General features: G+C 33.0%; 1 protein-coding gene across 1 annotated transcript in view; it reads left to right on the top strand.

The window, feature by feature from the left end:
- LOC149570984 (putative phospholipid hydroperoxide glutathione peroxidase) overlaps window positions 1–25,882 on the top strand; it is a 43,957-nt gene that overhangs the window by 5,923 nt on the left and 12,152 nt on the right. Inside the window, exon 5 of the mRNA XM_089815665.1 lies at window positions 4,209–4,271. Within this exon, the coding sequence (XP_089671791.1) occupies window positions 4,209–4,271 (63 nt within the window). The remainder of the gene's footprint in view (window positions 1–4,208; window positions 4,272–25,882) is intronic.

Genomic DNA, 25,882 nt, shown 5'->3' with positions numbered 1-25,882 from the left:
TATCTCTTATAGTAATTCTATGTTTCCAAGTTTCCTTTTCTCTTTCACAAAGATAGCACCTTTTTCACAGCGGGTGGGAAATGTTCTATTGCAAATTGATTCTTTACAGAAGTTTTGTCAGGAAAAATTAATCGAACACAAGATATCAGCTGTTAAATTTTGCGGTTTCTATTTTGGACTGCCTTGTCTAATCAGCAACGTAAGTTTAAAAATCTGTTCTGAAAAAGAATCCCAACCGAATATTAGTCTTGAAATAACGTAACTCAGAAACAAGTGTTATTAGTTCTAATTTGATTGTAATTTTATTATATATTTATTATATGAATGAAATATATTAATGTTTAGTTTTAGAATATTTTTAAATTATATTTAAATTATATTCTATGTATTTTTCAGGTGAGAAAGTAGTATTCTTGGTCATTGCAATATTTTTTGAAACATGTTTAAGAAGTGTCTATTTGTATAACCAACACATTAACTCATAGAATCACACATTGTAATACATATAATATAAGTGGAATCATTTTTCTTTTCTTTTAACAATATCACTAATTAAATTCTACTTAACTAAGAATTGTAATAAATAACTACACTAAACATTGTGTGTGTGTGTGTGTATTTCAATGTATTTACTTACAATTAATTAAAACATTTCTAATAGTTCTAGAAAAGTATGAAAGATCAAATTATTCATTGTATTATTATAATGTATACTTTTCTATTCTAAAATCCATGTACAATAATTAAAGTCTTAAAATATAAATTTAAAGTACTTTGAATAAATAGATAATAGATGTGCTAAAACATATAGAATCAAATTCAAGTATTTTATTAAAAATCATACCATAAACTCACAATTAGATTTCTATTACTTTTGAATACAAAAAGCTTCATTTGAAATCTAAGTTTTCCTTTAGGTTTCAATGGTTATTATTATTATTATTATAGTATTTGCAACTAATACCATTGCAATCACTTCTACTTCGTTGGCGAGCTTAGAACGTATGTGAGTACCCCAAACTAGAGTGTCTCCAAGGTGCCCTAAGCATGTTTGGGTTGTGATCTTCTGACACTTGTATCTTAGAACTCGTGAGGCCTATCAAAGAATTGTCATATGCTAAAGAACCCTAATATTGATGTCCACAATAACCTCTCTTAATTCTGGGAGATTCAATTTCATTTGAAATTGACATAGAGATCTCGGTCGATGCCAAACCTCACACTGTTCCTTAGTGAATTGGTGCACCAGTGCCCAACTTTCGAACCTTTCATCATGACATCATTTTGTCAGCACAATTAGCTTTGGATGGCTAAGTGAACCCCAGTGACACTACTATTTTGACCATCGAGAGCCTAGAACGTTTGCAAGCACCCCAAATAAGAGCATCTCCAAGGTGTCCTAAGCACTTCTAGGTTGCGATGTTTTGATGTTTGTATCTCATAACTTGTGAGGCTTATTGAAGAACTGTCAGATGCTATAGGACCATGATATCAATATCCACTATAACCCCTCTCAATTTTGCAAGGTTCAATTTTGTTTGAAATTGGCACAATGATATTGGTTGATGTGAAATCTCATAGTGTTCCTCAATGAATTGGTCCGCTGGTACACAACTTTTCGAACCGTACATCATGACATCGATTCATCATTATAAAGTTCACAAACACCACACATCAAACTTCCCACAAGGTGCATTAAGTACATTTTAGCAATGATGTTCGAGAGTCGTAACTCAATGCCCTTATTGTTTTGTTTACTCATTGTGTCTGTGGTTAGTTGGATGTTGAAAATTTTCAAGGGCTTGTCTTCTCTTCTAGTTTTTTTTTCTTGAGGGATTTTGGTTTTGTGGATGCTTTAAATCTTTGGAGGAGTTCAATTATTTTCCATCAGTGCGATGTTGATTTCATAAAGCACAAACAATATTTTAATGAACAAGACTACAATGAATAAGTTGCATAAACCATATACAAGATTCATTCAAACCATATACAAGATTCTAATGAATGTGAATTCAATTAACAAGATTCTAATAAACATTATTAAAATAAACAAGATTCCATACACTATACAAATACACCTGTGCAACAATTCATAATAAATCAAAATATATAATCATCTATAAATTTGATGCAAATGTATGTCAAAATGTACATCTGTTTATGGCACATGTCATCAAAATCTGTCTATAAAATCAAAGTTTATAAATAAAATATGGCATATGTCATATGAAAATATGCCCTAAGGCATCCCTAAAAAAATACTATGTCCTAGGTTGTAGGAGGATCATCAAAATGAAGCCTCTTCAATGCACTCTCTAAACTCGCTAGATCCTGTATGAACAAGGGTGAGTGCACCAAGATGGTGTACAAAAGGGGGGGTATAAGTGGACACCTTTTTTTGAAAATCACGTAAACCTAAACTTGGACGAAACATTTGAGGACCCTCCACTAAAATGAAAAGATACATAAAACATATAAATTGTAGCACTTTGAATCTACTTTCTAAAATACTAGAGTTTTTATGAAATGGACAAGATTATGGGAGTCAAACCTTGCACACATGAAAAATAGTTCTTGGTTTTTTTAGAAAACATAACATAGTCATTTTTGTGTGCAACACAAAAGACATAGTTATACTTAGTATTTTGCATATCTCTTTGGTAGGATGATAGCTAAGTCGTTTCTAGAAGTTGTGTGTTTTTTGTAATTTTATGATGAGTTTTTTTTTGCTATGAATTATTGAATAGACTACATTTTGAAATTTTGGTACATGTTCATGTGCTGAGCATAACTTGCATCAAAATAATTGAAAATGGAAACTTAATAAAAAAATGTATATAATCAAGTATAGAAAAATAATATGTAATTTATTTTAAATTTGGTTAAGTATATCAAAATTTATTAAAAAATGGTGGACATATGTCTGTGAGGAATGTCAAGGCATTCATAAAAGTAATTAAAGTTTACAATATTAATGTTGTCGAGAAAAAGAAGAAAATATATGGTTAAAATTTTAAGAAGATGTTTAAGATTATGGTGGTGATTTTAAAGATACCCACTTCACCATTAGTGTACCTAATGAAGATAAAGATGATAATTCATCTTAGAAGATGAAAAAATGTCTAAAGGAAAAAAATTGGAGGGAAACTAGTCTCCCAAGGCTTTGGGTCATTTTCCTAGGCTATCAACAAGCCATAACCCAATCAGGTTTTTTGGATTCAAATAATTTGATTGGGTTATGAAAATAAAAAATGCATTTAGAACCCAATCGAGTTCTACAAAACTTGATCGGGTTTTGTATTACTATTACACAAGGTTAGATTGAGGGAGGGAGGAAGTGAGGGAGAGAAAGAGAGATTAGATTATGTATTATGCTAAATAAGTGTCTATCATATCCCCCAATCCTTGTTTGCATCTCATCCTCTCTCTCTCTCTCTCTCTCTCTCTCTCTCTCTCTCTCTCACATGCATTTTTTCTCTTTATCCTATTGTCGTCTCTCTTTCTCGTATCTCATTCTCTCTCCCACTCTTTATATCATATCCCCTAATCTCTCTCTCCTACCCCCCTTCCTGTTAGTTTGTGGTGACTGATCAGGGAAGTACTATACATACTTCATAAATTCTTTGGGGTTTAGGGTAACAGCCCGAAACTTTTTTTGGGTCCATGGCCAACATTGTGGCTAACATATGGCCGACATGTTGTACCCTTAAAGTGTCATAAATATACTTGTATAAAAGGGCTTAGGGTTAGGTATTGTTATCATAGTGGTGATGCCAAATTGGTTCTTGTGGCAGTATTGAGCTGTAAGGGATTATGGATTGTAATTAGGTTGTAATCACTGGATTGTAAAAATATCAGACTTGCTATTTGGTGGACGTAGCCTAGGGATTGGGTGAACCATGTTAAATCTTTGTTCTTTGTGTTCTTTTTTGTGTGATCTATTATTTTTTGTTATTGGTTATATTTGCATGTAATTGTTATTTTTGTCTATGGTTTAATCGTAACACTCCCTCTTTCTCCTATCCCTTTCTCTCTGTCACTCTTTCTATCCTTTTTCCAAATATCTCGCCCCCTTCCCTCTTCGTATCACTCTCTCTCTCTCTCTATCTCCTATTCCCTTCTTTCTCTCTCACTATTTCTATCATATCCTCTAATTCTTCTCTCGATCTCATCCTCTTTCAATCTCTCTCTTATTCTCTCTTTGTCCTATACCCTCCCTCTCTTTCTCCCATCCCCTTCTCTCTCTCTCTCTCTCTCTCTCTCTCTCTCTCGCTCTCTCTCTCTCTCTCTCTCTCTCTCTCTCTCTCACACACTCACTCTTTCTATCATGTCCCTAATATCTCTCTCATGCGCACGCACACACACACACACAGACACACACACACAATTTATATCATATCCCCTAATCTCTCTCTCTCTCTCACATATCCCCTCTCTCTCTTTCTCCTATTCCCCTTTCTCTCACTCATTCTCTCCACCTCTCTCACACTCTATCTATCATATCCCCTAATCTCCCATAATCTCTCTCTCTCCCTCTCCCTCTCTCCCTCCCTCCCTCCCTCTCTCCCTCCCTCCCTCCCACCCACCCATAATCTCTCTCTTTCCTCTATCCCTCTCTCTCTTGCTCTCTCCTATCCCCCTACTCTTGCTCCTATCTCCTTCTCTCTCACACTCTTTCTATCATATCCTCTAATTCTTCTCTCCATCCCATCCCCCCCTCTCTCTCTCTATCTCTCTCCCTCTCCCTCTCCCTCTCCTATACCCTCCCTCTCTTTCTCCTATCCCCTTCTCTCTCTCTCTCTCTCTCTCTCTCTCTCTCTCTCTCTCTCTCTCTCCATCTCTTTCTTACTCTATCATATCTCCTAATCTCTTAATCTCTCTCTCTCTCCTATCCCCTTCTCTCGATCCCATCCTCTCTCTCTCTCACACACATTCTCTCTTTGGCCTATGCTCTCCCTCTCTTTCTCCTATCCCCTTCTCTCTCCCTCTCTCTCTCATTCTCTCCATCTCTCTCTCTCACTCTGTCTATCATACCCCCTAATCTCTCTCCCCCCTCCTATCCCTCTCTCTCCTATCCTTCTCTCTCTTCCTCCCTCCTATCCCTCTCTCTCCCCCTTCTCTTTCTCACTTTTTCTATCATATCCTCTAATTCTTCTCTTCATCCCATCCTCTTTGTGTGTGTGTGTCTCTATCCTATACCCTCCCTCTCTTTATCATATCCCCTTATCTCTCTCATTCTCTCCATCTCTCTCTCTCACTCTTTCTATCATATCCCCTAATCTCTCTCTCTCTCTCACTATTTCTATCATATCTCCTAATGTCTCTCTTCCACTCTCACATCCCCTCTATCTTTCTCCTATCCCCTAATCCTTTATCCATCCTCTCTCTCTCTCTCTCTCTCTAATTATTTATCTTTATCTTATCCCCTAATCTCTCTCCCTCCCTCTCTGACCCCCATTTCCTCTCCCTCTTTGTATCCCCTTCTCTCTCTTTATACTATCCTCTCTCTCTCTCTCTCTCTCTCTCTCTCTCTCTCTCTCTCTCTCTCTCTCTCTCTCTCTCAATCCCTCCCTCCTTCAATATACCTTTTTGTAGTAGTAATATAGAACTCGATTGGGTTATTTATCCATATGGATAATTTAGTTAGAATTAAATAACCCAACTGGGTTATACGAAATATGATCAGGTTATTGAAAACTATAAATAAAATAGCATGTCAATGATTATTATGTTGTTTTAGTGTGGTCCACCAAATTCTACTATTGTTTCACATGTATTTCTTTACCAGGTATGCAAGTGTAAGGTTTTTTGTGCTTGGAGAAAGTAAATTCTATATTTTTCATGTGTCAACATCTTTTTTCGTTAGTATCTTATGATTGAGCATAAAATAATCATGCAAATTTGTTTAGTTTTGCATTTTATTGTTTATCTTATTCATGTTATTGTTTGCAGGGTAATTTGCATCTACAATCATGGGAAAGAACAAGAGAGGAATGATTGGAAAATGAGAGGCAACAAAGGAAAAAATAAGGGAGTATATGAGGAGATTTCATAAAGGTACACCATCAAATGCCTTCAATTTAAGTGATGAAAATCTATCTATTGATATTGATGTTGCAAAAACACCAAATTTAACAAATGAAAATGTTCATGAAAAATACACTTACAACACCTGATGCCCCTAATGCAACATCTCAAGTTGAAATGATGAATGCACATGATTTACATAATGAAAATATAGAGCATGTGCGTACATCAACATCTACTAGAATTGTAGAAAACCAAAGTTTTCTAATTGACATTGATGAATATATTTTGAAGCCAATGCATGATAGAATGGTAGAAAGAAATTGTAGGATAACTAAAAGATTTGGAATAACTATTTGAAAATTTAAATCAAAGTGGAAGATGCCAACTTCTTTTTGAAATAGTCAAAAATCTGAAATTGAAATAGACAATGAGAATTTTGGGGTTAAGAACATCTGAAAATAGTAGTGAAAGAAGCATTTTTAGAAATCTCTTTGATGCATACTAATCCATTGGTTCAAAAGTACATACTAAAGATGCTAATACAAGTCAATGGGTTCTCACATCAACCATAATGGGAAAGGAAATGGAAAAAACTCATATGGTAAGAAAAATAAGTAAATCATTAACGATAAGTAGAACAACATTACTCAAAGCCTTAGTGAGGCAAGAGAAAGTTGAGAATTCTAATGAGACTTCTTTTTGGTCATTCCAAGGTAGACTCCCATGTAAGGATAAAGTTACTATTGATGCAAAAATAACATTAATAGAAAAAATTTGGCATTACAACAAAAAGGCTTCACCAAACCAAAAAGATGTCAAAAGACAAATTGGAAAACAAACCATGAGCCACATGCAAAAAAAATTTAGATATGACTCAAACACAATTTTATGAAATGTTTCTTCAAAGATTTCCTCAAATCAAAATCAGTCAAAGGTTTTTTGAGATAAAAAAAACATTCCATGTTAAGATAAATCATACACGCACTACATGTTGTTGTAGGGTTCATGTTGAGTTTTCTATGCATTTTGATGTTTATCATTATATATGTTGTGCTTTTTGTACTAACAAAATATTGTAGGAATGTGGTCTACAATTACCTCCTATGTCACTAAGAGAATTTGTTGCAAGTGTACTATGCAAACGAAATGATGGGTACATTTATTAAAAGGCCATGTGTTTGAAAGGTTTTTCCCCTCAATGTGGTGACTTGCAAAAGTTGCATAGATGCCTACATCTAGATAGCACACATGAAATTGGTAAGACACTAACTTCTCTTGGAAAGTACAAGTCAATTACATATGGTGTTAAAGATGGAAAAGAATTATGTGAGGCCTCGCCCCGACCCTTCGTAGCCTTAGTTGTTACTTTATCATTTTGATACTCACAACTTGAGATGTCGAGACATTATCAGATACTTGAACATATTATATTATTTTACGTTGTGTGATGTTATTTTCAGATATTTAATGTTCATCATTTAAGGTTTTAGGTATATGTATGTTGATGAATTAAGTAAAATGTAGGATTAACACATTAATTTTGGAATCTTTATGATGAAGGATATTAGTAGGATGCAAGAAACCTTGATTGATGTATGTTTCAATTTATGTGAATTTCTGATACGTATATATGTACATGTGATTTTTGGGACTACTGATGTGTGCAATGAGTGTGCAGATATTTTAGCCGAGAAACCCTACGGAGGAACAGAACTGATCTCTATGTGCTAATTTTTGGAAACCTTGTTGTTCGTAAATCAAGTATTGTATTGTGAGATGTATGTATGTATCTCTTTGTGTTCAGTAAATGTTAATATTCGTAACTATGTTCTTTTAGTGTCACTTGACACTCGTGAATTGCTTGTGCTCTTTAGCATGCTAGTTAAGGTTAGCTATGTAACCCATGGACCTAAGTCAGTTTAAGTCAGTGTCAATTTGCTAATTGGGTTCTTAACCGAGTTTAGTCATCCTTAATCCGAATTAGTGCTTAATCTATTTTGTTAGAGTTGTTAGTTGGTCCTAATTATTTCCTAGCTTTTGTTTGGCTCTAAACCTTTTCCTAAGGCCTTAAAACATGAAATTTTTATACCTAAGGGGTATGGGTATGGGTTAGGGGTCTTTTCCAACCCCTAAGCCCCTTTTATTGACTTTTGAAGCCACTCAAAAAGTCTCTTTTTGCTTTTGTGCGAAAATTGACTATGGCTACCATGAGTTGTCTCACCTCACCTCCACTTAGTGTTTAACCATAGTGTGGGTTGAGTTAGGATTTTCTAGAATTGTAAGTGGGTGGGTGAAGTTATTGATCCTTTTGGGTGGTTGAGTTGGAGACTTATTTAGAGGCCTTTCTTGGACTAGTGGAGGCTGTTACCCAATCACTACATTTAGAGAGGAGTTTTGAAGATTGAAGCAAGGAAAGGGAAACTCTACTCAAACTGGTTCATTGCCATTACCTCTTGTAAAGGTAGGAAATTCTCATCTTCCTTGTTCAATTTTCATGTTTGTTTCATGCTTATGCTACCTTGTTGTTGTTTCAATGTTGGTATGTTTGTGGGTATGTTGGGAAGCTTTGAAAACCATGTTATTTTTGGATGATTTCCTTTCATGTTTATGTTTGCAATTTTGAGATTTTTCTTGCATGGGTGTTTTGGTATTACTCACCCTTGGAGAGGGCAGAAGTGACCAATTTTGGGAAAGGTTTGTTTAGTCAGACTCCAACCAGTGTAGAGTCTCTTCTTAGGATGAGAAGAGGGAGAAAGGGTAGGGTGTTATGTGCCCCTACCTATCAGCACAAACCTTGTATGATTATGGTATGTTGAAATAGAAGAACGAAAGTTCTTGGTATATAGCCCCGATTGGGCATCTGTTTGGTGTTGTGCTTGACTTCTCCTGGTTGGAAGAATCCACCTTTCCCTAGTTTTGATTCATTGTGAATCCCATTGTGTAAACCATGTATGAATATGCATGTTTGATTGTCTCTTGGTTATGTTTGGTTGTCCCTCGATCATATTTTGTTCCCTCCATGGTTTTGGAAATGTGTTGCAGAAATTGTTATGAATCCCTTGATGAGGGTCATGGAGAAAAATTCAATTAAATGGTTGTAATTTGGGATTGAAATCCTATGTAATTGTTCATCAAAACTATGTTGTAATGGCAACGACGCCGAATTTTCTTCCTGGTTCTTTCCTGGCTGAGCCTTTGAATCAGGTTTGCCAATAAATTTGGTGTTTGGGTATAATTGTCTATCATGTGATTTAATCGTAATTTTAATTTAGATGGATGCACACAAAAAAAGTAGGAATGGAAACAATGATGATGTTCAAGTTGGCAAATCTTCAAGTTTTCTTATATGTTGGAAACGAAAATTTTATTATGAATGAAAGATTAGTTTTTGTGATTATCGAAATTAAATAAATTCTTGCATTGTGGTTTAAATGATTATCCAAATCTCTTGGCTTATCTAGTTGCAAGTAGATCTTTTCAATGTATTTAAAAAAAATAAAATTAATCCCCTCTTAGTAATATATCAACTTTAAAATATATACTTAGATAAATAATTCTTCACTATGTCTTTTATTTTTTTAAAATTTTCTATACTTAGAAAAAAAATTTCCAAAAAAAAAAAAAAGTTTTAAGAGAGTAAAACTCTCTGTCTTTTGTATGAGAGAAACATATTGTTACGTTTTTGTAACAGAGAATCTAAAAGATTCTCTTGTTAACCTCTTTGATTTATTGAATATTGTATTTAAAAAAAAAATAGTAATTAAATAAACAAAAAAAGAATTTTAGCTTATCATATAACTAAATATCTTAAACTTACCTACAAAACTTTATGTTATCAATTCATACCCATCTCCTTGGGGGACGTCAGTTAAACTTCCTTATAATAAGGTTTTGATGCAAAGTTTAGGTAGAGTAGGGTTTGGTAGGTTATTTTAGTTAGTTTTACATTTAGTTAGTATTTCTTTTTTATAGTTTATTTTTATTTTATGTTATTTTTTAAAAGTTAGTAAAATTAAGTTAGTAGAATTTAAGAATTAGTTTAAAATAATATTTGTTCCTTTTTAGTTAATTTTAGTATTAGATTTATTAGTATTATTAAAGTAGTTATTTTAGACTTTTGTTAAAAAGTAAGTGAAGTTAGACATTAGTTTAATTAGATTAGATTTTGTATTAATTTAAGTAAGAAAGTAAATTAGTATGTTATGTTATGTTAGTTTAGATTTATATTAAGATAAGTCTTGTTTAAATTTATGATTAATAGTTTTAAAGTCTTTTTTTTTAGTTAGTTAATTTTGTTTAATAGTTAGCATTTTTATTCATTTATTTCATAGATATTTAAAAATTATTTAATTATTATTTCTTTATTGTAATTATAAAGTTTTCTTTAAATACTTAAATTATCATTGATCGATGTTGTTTTTTTTTTATCAAAGAGATTATAAGAATTATTATTTTTTAATGTTAACCTTGTATGAGATGAAAGATACTACGTAATAATCGTTAAATCTATATTTAATTATATTGTTATAGAGGAAATTTAAATCTATTGTTTTAAGATTAATCTGAAACGAAATAAACATCAATATTATTTTTATCTCGAGAGCTTCAGTTTAACAATGTATTCCTCCACAAGAGTTTATAAACATATGATGTAATTAAGTGAATCTTTTCTTGTAATGTGATCGCAAACTTATCAACTTGAGCATTATAATATTATTAATTTTAAAAAAAAAAAAAAAAGAGATTTGTGTGTTTTTGCCCTCGTAGTTTGGGCATGACAAATTAAAGAGGTGTGAATTAGTGAAAAGTGATGTATGTGTAGCTAATTTTATGCAATTGTTTCAAGATAAAATAGTTTATGACTACATAGGTCATACACATAGAGCTAGATGGTTAGATGAGAAATTCAAGTTATGTAGGAACATTTTTCTCTTGGGTATGATTGTTTCATTTGTTGACTTTGCTGAAAACTATAAATCAAAACCTCTAAATCAAGTGCAACCAATGTATTACAACTTTATGCAAGTGTCATTTTTTGTACACAACATTTGTTCATGCACCTGATAGCATAAAGGATGACAAAAAAGTATTAAGAGAGTATCACTTCTATATCAGTGATGATCAAACTCATTCATTAGATTTTGTGCAAGGATGATTTAGAGTTTTCTATGACAATTTGAGGGAAAGAGATGAAAGATACAATCAACACATTATATGGTCAGACAATTGCACTGCACAATTCAAGAATGCAAGGATGCTCTATTGGTTGAGTAGGATGCATGTGACAAGAAGAGTTCAACATTTATGGAATTTCATTGATTGGGACATGGAAAGGGAGAGCATGATGGTGCTGAAGCATGTGTGAAAAGAGCCCTTAGTAGAGAGGAATTGAATTATGAATGTGGCACAATACTAGAAAATGTTGAAGTAATTGTCCAATGGTGCAATTCTATGATGGGACTAGGTAATACAAGTAAGTCTATGGTTTCTATATATTTTTGGTTGATACATGAACCTAACATTAAAAATTTGCAAGATTGTTGTACACTTAAAAGATCAAGTGAGATGCATTCATTTTGAAGTTCAAATGCAACATCACTACCTATTAATACTAGAAAGCTTGCATGCTTTTGCTCTTTATGTATACATCATTTATGGGATGAATATGAATCAAAAAAGTGGGTTGGAAAATTATGGGCTTGTAGACCTTTTCATCCAATTGATTCATATCAACTTCCTACAACACTACAACTCAACCAAGTTGAAGCATCAACAAATTTTGAGCATGTATTTGATCTAGTTAAATTAGGTACTAAGTTATCAATTTAATACTTAGTTAAAATAGTTTAATTTCAATTTTACCACTAACTTATCCTTCTATATAATGCAGGTCATGTATATGCAGTTATTGCATATGAGAATAATGATAGAGTGAATTACTTTCTATGTTGGTGTATTGATCCCAATAAGAAACTGATAGCTACAATCATTGATAGTGAGGATATTGAGTACCCAATAGGATCTTTCGTTGTGATAGGCACATGGCTTACAAGGTAGTATATTTTTTTGCCCTTGCCATGAAGATCTCTTTAAGTCAATTTGTCATGTATAATGTATCAATTTTGACTTTAAGTTGTCTTTACAATTAAATGTAGGTACCCTATCAATAATTCTACCATGTGGTTATTTGAGAATTTTGAGACACATAGACATATTCTTCATTATTCTAACACTATTTTTGCAATAAATATTCAATTGATGGTGTCTCATGGTATGCCTCTTAACAAGAAGCGATGAAAAGTATGTGAATTTGATCACTAGTTGGTACTTGATACAATAAGGATTAGAGCTGATCTAGAAGGTTCCCTTGATTGATTGTGTGCTATATAGTTGAATCATTCTATATATGGTAGAATAGTTTTGAAAATTTTGTATATATGCTATGCAAAATTTTACATTTTTGCAGTGATGTGCATATGTAGATGCCAAATTTTGTGTATAAATCTGATAAGAGATGTCACATACATATTTAGATGCCAAATTTTGCATATAAAACCGATTAGACATGTAACATGTGCATATTTATATGCCATATTTTGCATAAAAATATAATAAGAGATGTCACATGTGCATATTTAGATGCCAAATTTGTATATAAAAAAGAGAAGACATGTAACATGTGCATATTTAGATGTCATATTTGTATAAATATCCGATAAGAGATGTCAAACATGTGCATATTTAGATGCCAAATTTTCTATGTAAAATTGATAAGAGATGTAAATATTGTAAATTATTGTTATAAATTTGTTATAAATTTATCTCTTGAACTCTTTTTTGTGGGTTTGATGATATCCTTAAGAAATATTCAATTATCTTCAACCTATATAGACTTAGATGGCTGCCCTCTTGCATTTTTCTCCCAAATTTCCCAAAACATTAGGAAAATAAATTATAGATTATACCCATTTGACTTCTCTACAATATATGCAAATCTTGGATAGGGTAGTTTTGGACCATGTCCTTAGTGTCACACTATGTCACCCCTTTTTAGGCTTAAAATAACCCTTTGATTGGCACAAGGCATGATGATGATGTCATCATGAGGTCACTAGGGTCAACAAAGAGTTGGGATTAGGTTTTTACCATAGGTAAGGTTTATAGATAAGTTTGAGATGATAGGAAGGTCATTTGACCAAATTTGTGAAAAGTTTCAAAAAATGTAAAAGTTGCATTGTGCAATTTTGCAACTTTCAAAACTTGCTTGAGCAACTTTTGGCAAGAAAGTTTCAAAGCGTTAAGAGGAGTCCTAAAGGGTGACTACCCACCCACCCACCCTATATAAAGCATGAGAAAATTAAAATTGCATAATAGTACAAAGAGTTGTTAAAAGGTTGCAAAGTGCAAATTTTGCAAAAGTTGTCAAGAATGTACAACCAAGTGCAAAAGTTGGTTGGGCAATGACTAGATGACCCAAAGGAGTGTAAATGTGTTGGAGATCATGGTGCAGAGGCTAATGGAGGATTTTCAAAATCTTCTTAGGAGAATGCTAATGCTTTCTTTTCTTTTGTAACAACACCTTATTCTTCCTTCCAAAAGAATAAACTCTAGGCCCTCAACCCATGATATAGACCTATCAATGATCAATTTCATTATTTCATATCCCCAATAGACTCCATAACCTCAATACTCTTCCTCATCTCCATATCTATGCATTCAATCATGCCCTATGCCTCATAGGCCTAATACCCCACATTTTCAAAGCAACCCTCTCATGGGTGTACTCCCAAACCTTGCCACTTTCAGCACTATCATGAAATAAATCTAATTTGAGGAATATGCATCCAATTTGACTCTATGACACCTTTGGATATGAAAGCCCCAATTTGGACCCCAAAACCCCAAAAATCTAGGGCTTGCTCAATGTTTGACCTCCCAACACAATACCTACAAATGAAAGTTGTTACACCATCCTTAAACTATTCTAAGATGGACTCCATCATAAAAAGACCCCCTCTAATGGCTATATCTTCTGTTGCTACACCTATGGCTCCATTTCATGACCCCAAAAACACTCCAAAACACCATCAAACTCCTCCAAATACTCTCCACCTACAAAATCTCATTCTTTCCTGGATTAGAATTGTTATAATACAATGTTAGGATTGATGCAGAGGGTCTAGGGCTCTAGCACTTAACCACTCCTAATTAAGGATCCAATCCTTGAACCATTCAATGGCTCTTGTTTTTAAAACTATAAATAGTCCTTCTTGACCTTGCCTAATACGTCTGGTCACAACTATAACCATTCAAAACTCACTATCTTCAAATAGGCCTGATGAGACCTATTTTATTTAGGTTTATTAATAGTTGTACTAGGGCATTAAAGCATTGTAAAATAATTAGAAATGCTATAACAGTCTACACAATAGGTACACACATGTGGAATCTAATTGAAAACCTTATAACCTTCCAAAATATGTTCCTCATGCTCATATACCTAAGCATGGGTAGTTAAAACTTCCCAAAGATTACAAAAGTTACACAAGCAACTTGTTGAGCAACTGCATAACTTTTGAGCAATTTTTGCTTTTGACATCTTTTGGTCAAATGGGTCCATCTAGGACTATTCTAGGACCCTATCTAAGATTCCTAGGACCTAATAAGTTACCTAATACTTTAGTTTCCCTTCCCTACCAATGTTTAGCCTATTGAGCAACTTTTGGCTCATTGAGAAACTTTTGACCAACTTAGAACCTAATGAGAAATTTTGACTTTTCCTAGCAATCCACAGCTGCTCCATTAGCTCAGGTTGGTTGGGTTTAGGCTAGGACCAACCTCATTTCACCCAAAATTTCCCTCTAATGATATCGCCCACACTGAACGAAAGCATCCCTAAGGGTCTCTAAGCACCATCAGACTATGATCTTTGATCGGGAATTTCTTTGATCTCGTGTAAGATATTGAGAAACTACTAGGTGATACAAGATCACATTATCTAGGCCAACAAAAACCCATCTTAGTTTTTAGAGATTCAAATTTGTTTAGATTTGGAATCCGCATCTAGCCTATTGCTAAAAGTTGCAATGTTTCTCAATTAAAATGAGAAAGGTTGTGTATATTTCAAATTGTTGGTTTTAGGATCAAATAACTACTCTATTAGCTTGGGTTGGTTAAGTTTAGGCTAGGACCAACCTTGTTTCAGCCATAAAGTCCCTCTGATGGTATTCACCAAATTGAATAGAAGCATCCCTAAGGGTCTCTATGTACCATCAGGATGGGATCTTTGACCAGACATTTATTTGAGTTCATTTGAGGTATTGACAAACTGTCAGGTGCTACATAATCATGTTATCTATGACTACAACAACCTATCTCATTTAAAGATTCAAATTTGTTTGGATTTGTCATTCGTATCTCACATATTGCCAAAAGTTGCAATGTTACTCAATTAAAATGAGCAATGTTGTGTATATTTCAAACTGTTGGTCCTATGATCAAATCGTATGCTCCATTAGCTCCAGTTGGTCAGGTTTGGATTATGACCAACCCCTTTTTAGCCATAATCTCTTTTTGATGGTATTGACCCCACTAAATGGAAGTGTCCCTAAGTCTCTAAGCACTATCAGGTTGCGATCTTTGACACTAATACACAAATTAGGACATATATATTTTTATTTTAATGTCTTGTTATGTCAAAATAAGTGACATATGATTATATTTTATAATGAATTTTATAAAAATGTTACATTTTTTGTATAAAATAATGAAAGTTCATGTATTTGATTAATTGCAAGAAAGTGAGCTGAAATACAAGTTTGTATGCACACATTAAACAAGTTGGATGGAAATCCAAGTTTAATATATATAAAAATGATCAATACATTATGTCATATCAATCATGTAGTTACAAAAATATGTTATATCTTATCAGTACAATACAAAAATCAAATACCCAAGAAATTTTGAATGTGTACAATAGAAATGTCGAATGTGCACAATACAAATCTCAAAAATAGACAATGCAAAAGTCAAATACCAAGCAAATGTTGAATGTGTACAATAGAAATGTTCAATGCACAACATAATACAAATCTTGAATATATACAATACAAAAGTTGAATATATGTCAATGTCATGTGATGACCACAACTACATATGTATATCACTATCAATATCTACGACTATGCAGGATCATCAAAATTGAGCCTCTTTGATGCAATTCGTGGCTTGCCAGGTGTTTGTACATGAAAATTTAAAATACACTATCAAATATCTTATCTATAAGTTATATGAAAATAACTAGAAATTGGGTTCTAAATTGTGGATAGTTGGATTGTTTATTACCCCATTCCTTCTCTCAATCATTATAATAATGGGCTCCTTGGTCAATGGGTGGGACTCCTAAAAAAATGATGAGGTAGAGTGATGATGAGAGACACAACTACCAATGAATCAATGCTCACAGGAGGCACAACCACCAATGAATCAGTTCTGGTATGAGGCACAACTTGTATGGTAAGTGATAAAATGTTAGCATTATAGAGTGAAATTAGGGATTCCAAATAAAGTAAAAAATAAATAAATATTGCAACCTGAGCTAGATCTCCCATGCTAGCAAGAGGTATAACCACTGATGAATCAGTGTTGGTATAAGGAACAACTTTTACGGCAAGTGATAAAATGTTAGCATTATAGAGTGGCATTAGTAATTACAAATAGAGTAAAAATCAAAAATATATAGTGCAGCTTGAGCTAGATCTCTTGTGCTAGCTAATGAATCAGTGCTTGTATGAGGCACAACCTATATGGTAAGCAATAAAATGTTAGAATTATAGAGTAGGCTTTAGGGAATCCAAATAGAGTATAAAAAAAAACCTGTTGTAGCTTGAGCTAGATCTCTCATGCTACTAGGAGGTACAACCATTGATGAATTAGTGCTGGTATGAGGCACAACCTTTATGGTAAGCGATAAATTTTTAACAATATAGAGTGGCATTAAAGATTCCAAATAGAGTAAAAAAAATAAAAATACTACAGCCTAAGCTAGATCTCCTGTGCTAGCAAGAGCCACAACCATTGATCAATCAATACTAGTATGAGGCACAACCTGTATGGTAAGCGATAAAATGTTAGAATTGTAGAGTAGGCATTAGGGATTTCTATCACACGCACAAGAAATCCAAATTGAGATCACAAAAGGGCTTCAACTAAGACTCTACATACATATCTCTAGCCTTTGTTGTATTTGACCCCATCTTTGACCCTTGGGATTCCTAACAAAATGAAATGGGAAAGGATTTGCATAAAGTCTCAAAGAGTGTTGTAATAGGCAAAAGATAAATAACACATGTTAATAAGACAAATTATTGATAATAACCATAAAATTTTTTTTAAAAATGTACTCATTTGTAAATGCAATTGTTTAATATGTATATAGAAAAAATGCATACTATAACCTAAAATTTATGAGAAGGAAAATATGAAATTTTACCTCTTCTTCCATTGCCTCAACATCAACAATCCTAGGTCCATTCATAGAGTCTACAAAACTAAATTGTTTCTACATATATATAACAAACAAGTCAACACATATTCATCAATATTGACTACATGTATATACATTCATTCATAATAAATTTCAAAATATAAACTTGACTTGTATTTAATACATTTTTTTGCTTCAGTGTTCTTGTTGATTTCCTTCCCTTTCCTCTAGACCTTGAGCTATGTGGAGTACCCTAAATAAAAAACAAATATAATATAAGAGGAATCAATAAGACACATCACGAGTTCAACTCAAATCATAAAATTGATAGGTGTACAAGCTATGATACTGCATAACTCTCAAGGCCAAAGTTAATGGCAGAAAGCGTGGCATCATCAATTTGAGAAATTTCAGCTCTTGACAAGCCCTATAAAATAGTAAAGCATATTGTTATAAATATGAGATAATGTTGTAAATGGAAAGAAGGCACAATAACAATAAGAAGATCATAGGAGACAAAGAAGACACAAGAAGGACTTGAAGGACAATATTGGAAGGATAGTTGAAAGATAGGAAAAATTGGGGCTCAAAAAGACTATAAGGTCTAAATTGAAAACAAAGAGATCGATAAGAAAAAGAGCGATGTGAAAAAAATTTTGGCACCTTGTCAAGAAATAAAAGTGGAGATTCATGATCTCCACACTCCTAGAAGACATCCTATGTGAATGGAGGTTCTTCGATGCAAATGGATATATGGAGGTTGAACTCATGAGATTCATTAGATAGAGCTTTGGTATGCTAGGAGCAAGATATGTGGATGAGAATTGGATGGATTTGATGAATTTGGTAGGGTTCAATGATGGTAGGAGATGGAAAGGTATTATTGTACTTTTAAGAAAACCAATTAAGAAATAATATTTCAAAACCAATGTATTGTTGTACTTTGAATAATATTTAAAAAACTTTACCTTGGGTATTCTTGCTCCTAGCCTCATACCTCTAGTAGAACGAGTACTATGTAGTGTCCTCGTATCGCTTGCTGCACCCTGCATTGCATATTATTTGAACATACCAATCTAAAGTTCTCTATAATTTTTTTTGTTTTTTTTACTTTTATGATATTTAGGTGATTAAATAATATCATGTCAAAACTCAAGTCATATTGTTGCAAGAGGTCTCCAATGAGCTTAGAATAGTAGATAGATCTACTTGATGAATTACAATCTTTTGTGCAATTAGCTCCAAAACTTTATTTCCAAATTTCTTCTCTACTCTCTACAACAATTTCTCTTGTTCATTTAAATCTTCATTTAATTTATGGACTACCTCTTCTAACTGAACCAAAATTGGTTGAGAAGTGTCAACTTCAATGCTGAGTGCCTCTTTTAGAATATTCTTTGCATCTTCTAGAACTTAAAAATCTTTATCTCTTTCTTCTCTAAGCCTTTGCTACTTAGCTTTCTTTTGAAGTATCTCTCCAAATATATGCATTTGATCAGGATTGAGATTGGAGATGTCCCAATTTAGAATAATAATCTCCTCATCAAGATCAATTTCTTCTTCTTTCTCTTTGCCTTTACTGAATTTTTTTGTACTGAGTTGAGGGTTTGTCTCAACTATCTTTATACTTATTATTTGCATATTAGGAATGGAAAAAATGGTAGAAATAAAAGGACTAGCTAAAAAAGTAGATACTGCACTTATTAACGAAATACCTTGTGTAACCAAAACTGATGGAGGAGGAATTGTTGTTTGCTTGGTAGATGAAGTGGTTGTCACTTTTGTTAATGAAGTACTTATTAAAGCAGGTGCAAAAATTGATTGAGTGCTTGTACTTTAAATTTTTGACATAATCAATCTTGTAGTAGCTTTCTCTAAGATTTCTGTTTTCAATGCTTCACTCAGAGAATGAGGACGTGAGGCTATAACCACTACAATTTTCTTAGGGTCAATCTCCTCTATGTTCTAAACTTTAGGTAAATCTTCCTTGATAGCTTCCTGTCCTTGATCCTATTCCTCATCATCTATGTTATCATTATGTGTTACTTCTTCATCATCATCTTCCTTGTCATTGACATTAACAATCAAATCACTTTTTTTGTGAACATTGTAAATGTTCTTCCATGTGTTGGTGGCATTCCTTACCACATGTTCAATTTCATTGATCAAAATTAGACAAGTGTTAAACTTCAAGGTAAGATTTTCTTCATTCTTCTTTAAGGATTCTTTTACTTCCTTGTCACTTAAGCTTGATATGAGTTACCTTAGGGTCTGCTCATGTATGTCTTTAGCAATTTTCCTTGCATAATCCCATATTGGCTTAACTTTCACCATTAATTCACTCGGAATCTACTAAACAAGATCATCTAGAGAACATTTCCATTTGCCCATCTTAGACATAACCATGTCTTCAATTTTCTTCTACTCCTCTATAGTTCTGGTTTCATACCTTAATGCTTTGCAGTTTGTTATGTTGACTCCTAAATCTATTTCTTACAATCTTTCTTGAATGGTGTGTGGAGACTTCTTGAAAATTATATCCTTTGCTTCTTCACACATCTTTTGTCTCTTCCTAGACGTCCTTGTGAACACAAGAGTACATGGTTTGGAAAGTTTGGTTATAATAACCTTACCTTTCTTCTTTATAGGTTCTTCTTCTTCTAAATTTTCTTCATCTTCTACTTCATCATCATCAATGTCATCTCCTTTTCCTTCATTCAATAGAGGAGTGAATTTGGTTTTCAATTTTGCAATTCTCTTCTTTCCTTTGTTGACCGCTTGAGGGAGTTTTATTTCAAGTTCTATTCTTGCCTTTGCTTCATCATAGGTGCCAAAGTATGCAAATTTTGGGTCAATAGGCTCATTTAATAGTGCTTCAATAATGTCCTTGGTTTCATCAATGTTATGTTGGATAATGTTGTCCTTGATGTCACACAAATGTCATATCAGTCATTAGTCTCAAGTTCACCGAGCTCAGACAGTCTGCAATGCAATTTACAGTACCAACCAAGCTCACTTGGTCATCAAAGGAAATGTGGAAGACAGTGTTAACTGAGCTAACTCAGTCAACGAAGGAAATGTGAAAAGCCAGTGTTAACCGAGATTCACTCAGTCTCCAAAGGATAGTTTCCACCGAGCTCACTCGGTCATCAAATGAATTATGGAAAAGTCAGTGTTAACCAAGCTTCACTTGGTCTCCAAAGGTTAGTTTCCACCGAGCTCACTTGATCATCAAATGAATTATGGAAAAGTCAGTGTTAACCGAGCTTCACTCGATCTCCAAAGGTTAGTTTCCACCGAGCTCACTCGGTTATCTCAGGAAACTCAATAATTATCGAGTTCTCCTGACATTGATGGTTTGTCACGAAGTTCGCTGTATCAACCGAGCTCAGTCGATTAACATAGAAATTGTTTTATGAACAAAGTTCACCGTGCAGGGTCGGCCAGTATAAGGATTTGCTAATTAATTACTTTTAGCCAACTAAGATAATCTGAAAGGTATATATGGTCATTCAAGTTATGAATTAAAGTGTGTGATTATGAAAAAGTTATGAATGCGAATTATAGTATGAAGAGGCGAATGTTGAGAAAAGTCTGATGGAGGATCAGATGTGTTAAAGGACCTACAAATTTGTACTTGATCAGTAAGGATCCAGTCAAGCATAACAGAGATCTGCAATCGGAAAAGATAAGTTGCACATTATATCAGGTCATTTCATTGTTGCTTTCTAACCATTGTAACAGTGTATTCAAAATCTCTTAACAGAGTTGGTTTAACAACCATTCAATAAATCCTCTAACAAGGTGATAGTTCAGTTGAATTTTTTTAAAGACCTCTAGCAAGGCCACTCCTAACAGGGTGATTAAATCCTTTAACAGGGTCACACCTAACAGTGTGTTTTTGTAACCTTTAACAGGGTTGGCTCCTAATAGGGCTCACTTCAGAAGAGTGAAAAAGTTACATTGGTGGTTTTTCCCATATTGGGTTTCCACGTTAAAACTGGTGTCTCTTGTGTTCTTAATTGCTAAATTACTTTGTGCATGATATCATATCAGTTCTTAATATTTATCATTTGCTGCATTATCAAGTTTCAACATTTTATTAATCAGATCAAAGGTATATTCAGACATCTTAGGGACTGTGGAAATTTTTTGTAGTAACTGATTCACCCCCTCCCCCTCTCAGTTACTCTATTCTCATTTCGAACATGTTAACCTCATAACCTAGAGGCTTGACCCATACATTTTTAGATTTAATTGCTTGAATATATACTTTATCACAGTCAACCATAAAATAAATATCATCTTTGTAATCATCAAAATTTTATTTGGTATCTTAAATCTATTATTCATCTTGTCCTTAAATGTATCAAAGTACTTATTCATAATATTAGTATAGTTTTCTCTCATTTCAGCTATATATTCATTAATTTGATAAAGAGCAAGTACATCCTTCCTCCATACAATGGTACCTTTAGATGGGAAAAAATTTTGCACATAGAAAAATAGACAAATTAAGAGTGAACCAAACTTACAAGCATTGTTCTTTGAAGTCTTATACTCTCCATATTTTTGTTGAATTGATTCAACATCAATTTGGCAAGGTCAAGTGACAATTTTTTTTTGACCACTTTGTATGCTAGATCCACTACTTCACATGATACATTGTTGAGTCTGCTTGACCTGTGTATTTTGTGTACAATGACATGTATCTTGAACTTCAGTTTCATATCTGTAACACAACTGATCTTCATTCCCCTTGAATCCCACTCAGTAAGGGTTTTCTTTTCTAGCTTGACCCAACTTAGGCTTTTGGTCATTTTATCTTTTGCCAACATTAGAAGACCAATGATCCTATGGATCATCTTTTTCGTTATCACAATAGGTTTCTCTAAGCACAATTGACCATTATGCACACGACTAAGGATAAATCTTTATCCATTTGATCTGAAAAATCTCATGGCATATGTAGAATGTAAGTCAAACCCTTCACTTCAAGGTGTTGATGCTCTAGTTTTAACACACCATTCACACACAATTCTCTCAAGGATTCATCCATTTCAAGAGTTCCAATATCTTGAATATCACACCAAAAATGTGAACGAATATCATTTAGCAACAATACCTTTGATGGAATTTGAGATTGTGCTTCGCTCAGATCTACGGTTTCTATAATAGCTAGACTCAACTTGAAGTCTGGTGTCTTCCATTCCATGCCTCAAACTAACATTTCTAACACTTTCTTAGGTTTTCTTCTAGTGGATGCCATTTTTCTCAATAGGATTTTCAAAGTTACGAAAATATTCAATAGTAATATGCACAATTCACTCAGATGCTTAGAAATTGCTTTGCACAAATAGCTCTGAAAAATTCACAGTGACAAATGACTTCAATTTTTCCCTTTTTATCAAATTTTGCCTTTCAATTGTCATAAATGCTTGGTATGATTGTTCACTAAATGACAAACTATATTCCACTTTGCTTGCATTAAGTGCTCGACAGAGTCATCCATGACTTGGTGACCGCATAACAATTTTAGTGGCTCGGTCAACACTAGATTCACATCACTCTAACTATGAACTTGGTAAGCACAACACAGCTCACTTTCCACTAAGGAACTCGACATGCACTGAGATGCTTAGTTTACACTGCTGATCACCAACTTGGTAGAAACTGCTTGGCACAAACTGAATATTATTCCTTGAACTCGATAAAAGCCTAAATGCTTGGGTAACATAGTTTATTGTGCAATACGCTTGGTAGATACTATCTATCTAAATAAGTGTGTGTTAATAATAACAAACATAATGTAATGTCAACAGATGATTCAAAGCATAGTACCTTTGTCATCTCTATTCTTCTCTTGGTTCTTCAATCTAAACATGAATCCCCTTATCTATCTCAAATAAGTTTCCATGTTTTGTAATCTAATTCTTAAATTTTCAATTTCAACAATCTTTTTAATCTTAGATCACAACATATGTAAGCTTTACTTTTAGTAAAATAAATAATAAATATACCTTCATCACTTCTAGGATCAAACTTTCCCATTTCACTATCTCTTTTCATATAGCATTTGTGTCCAAAGATTTGAAATTACTTTATTTGTAGATACATGACCAAACCAAAGTTCATAAGATTTTTCACCCACTCCTTGCCTTATTTTAACTATGTTCAAGGTGTATAATAACATAATTAATGCTTATATCCAATGTGCATGTGCTACATTACCTTCAAGAAATATCACTCTTTTTGTGTCACAAATAGTTATGATTATTCTCTCTACTACCCTATTTTATTATAGTATCTTAGGGGCTAAATTTTGTCTATGAATACGACACCTCACAATATGAATTGGATTTATTAGATGTAAACTCTCCTCCTCTATTATAGGTTAAACATTCTATCTTAATTCCAAATTTATTTTCAACTTTATCTTTAGAGATCTTCAACTCATCAAATGCCTCAAATTTATCTCTTAAAAAATAAATGCACACCATTCTAGTGCAATTGTCAAAAAAAGGAATACAATACTTCTGACCATAGAATGTTCTTGTCTTAGTAGGACCACATATATCTGTGTGCGCCAATTCCAACTTCCTTGTAGTAGTAAATTATTTTCTCCGAAATGCATTCCTCAATTATTTTTCCATTAGACATTCCTTAAACATCATGTTAGTTGGATTCATAACCTGAGGTAGATCTCTGAATGCATTAGAATTACTAGTCTACAATATATTATCAAATTTTATATGATAAAACCTTCTATGTCATAACCAATTATCATCAACTTTTTTTAAAAAACAACTTACTTCAAAAATATTTCACTAAATTACATTACCTTTGGTCTAAGCACCAGTTGCAATCTCCTTCCTTGATTTATCTTCGACTATACATTTTCTATTTTTCAATTGTAAATGGTAACCCTTCTCTACACACTATCTAAAACTTAGCAATTTTTGTTTGAAGCCACCAAAAAATAAGATATCATTTGTGTTAGTCTTACCATCAAGTGTGATAGAACATTTTCCTTTTATCAAGTAAGTTGTTTTGTTACCAAATTTGACACCTTTGCCATACGTTTTTAGCTCAATAAACCTGTCTTTTTCACCTATCATATGATGTGAACATCCATAGTCTATAATCCAATTTGATTTCTTCTCTATGTGTGAAACTAATTCTTTTTCTTCCTTAACATGATTCTCATCTCTAACTGCAACAAATCCTATTTCATATTCATTATCACTTTCCTCAAAGTTGATTCCCTTAATTTCAATCTTATCATCACTAACATTAAGACATTCCTTAGGAAATTATGACTTGTAGGGACTATGTTTAACCTTATTTTCTCTAGTAATACATCTTGATGCAAAATGACCAAGGGTAAAAGTACAAATGCATGTCACGGTGAAGGACATCTAAAGTTGTCTTGGTCAAATTCATTTCTCCATAAAAAACTCAACTTTCGTCAAAAATAAAATAAAATACCCTTTTATAGATCTCGAAGTTAAGATCATCATCATATAAATTTCATAGTTTTTTGATTAGTTATGTTATAATTTCAGAGTATTGCAAGTAGAAATTTTTGCATTTGGGAAGATGCTACTTAAAATATAGAAAAAAGGAAGTTATGTCAAAAGAATTAAAATCTATATTTAGCACACGAGGAGAGAGTCGTCTTCATGAATATGTTATTTTCACCAAAAAGGTGTAGATTTGATAGGCAAATTTTGATGGGAAAAAGAACTACTGATTTATGATAAGTTCGACTTTGAGTACTTATAGTGGAAAAGTACACATCAAAAATTATTATTTTTCACTAGCTATACATGTCATCTATAAAATATTTTAAATTAGAGTAAAAATATATATTTTCATATACTTGTTTGGCGGGAACTACACCCCATATTTTCAACAATTAAAAAAAGAACTTCAAAAATAAAATAAAATGCAAAATTTATTGCTCATTTTTTTTCAAAATTTATAGGCATAAACTTCATTCAATTTTATGTATTTCATCAGTCTACATCATCTTAAAAATTTAAATAAAAATACCACTTTTATGTCATTTAAGTTGAACAATTTGCATGTTGTCGTCCTTTTCCTTTATAAAAGTGTGACACGATTTTGTACTTTTACCCCCAATTTTATTGCATAAATTTTAGATTAAAATTAATATTCCTTTAATTATCCTCTTACCTCTTTGCCACTATCTTTAAATGAAGTTTCATCTTTAGGTAAAGAATATTTAAATTGAGCAATTTCAAAATCTTGTGACTTACCAATTAGCATCTCCATGTTGAATCCATTGGTTTGAGAAACTACTTAATAACATTGACTTTATTCTCATTAGATGGTGTCAAA

Source organism: Cupressus sempervirens, chromosome 2 (genome assembly GCF_028749045.1).
Source record: "Cupressus sempervirens isolate cs-2001-9-10 chromosome 2, ASM2874904v1, whole genome shotgun sequence".
NCBI classification, from domain to species: domain Eukaryota; kingdom Viridiplantae; phylum Streptophyta; class Pinopsida; order Cupressales; family Cupressaceae; genus Cupressus; species Cupressus sempervirens.
This window is presented reverse-complemented; position numbering and strand designations above follow the sequence as displayed.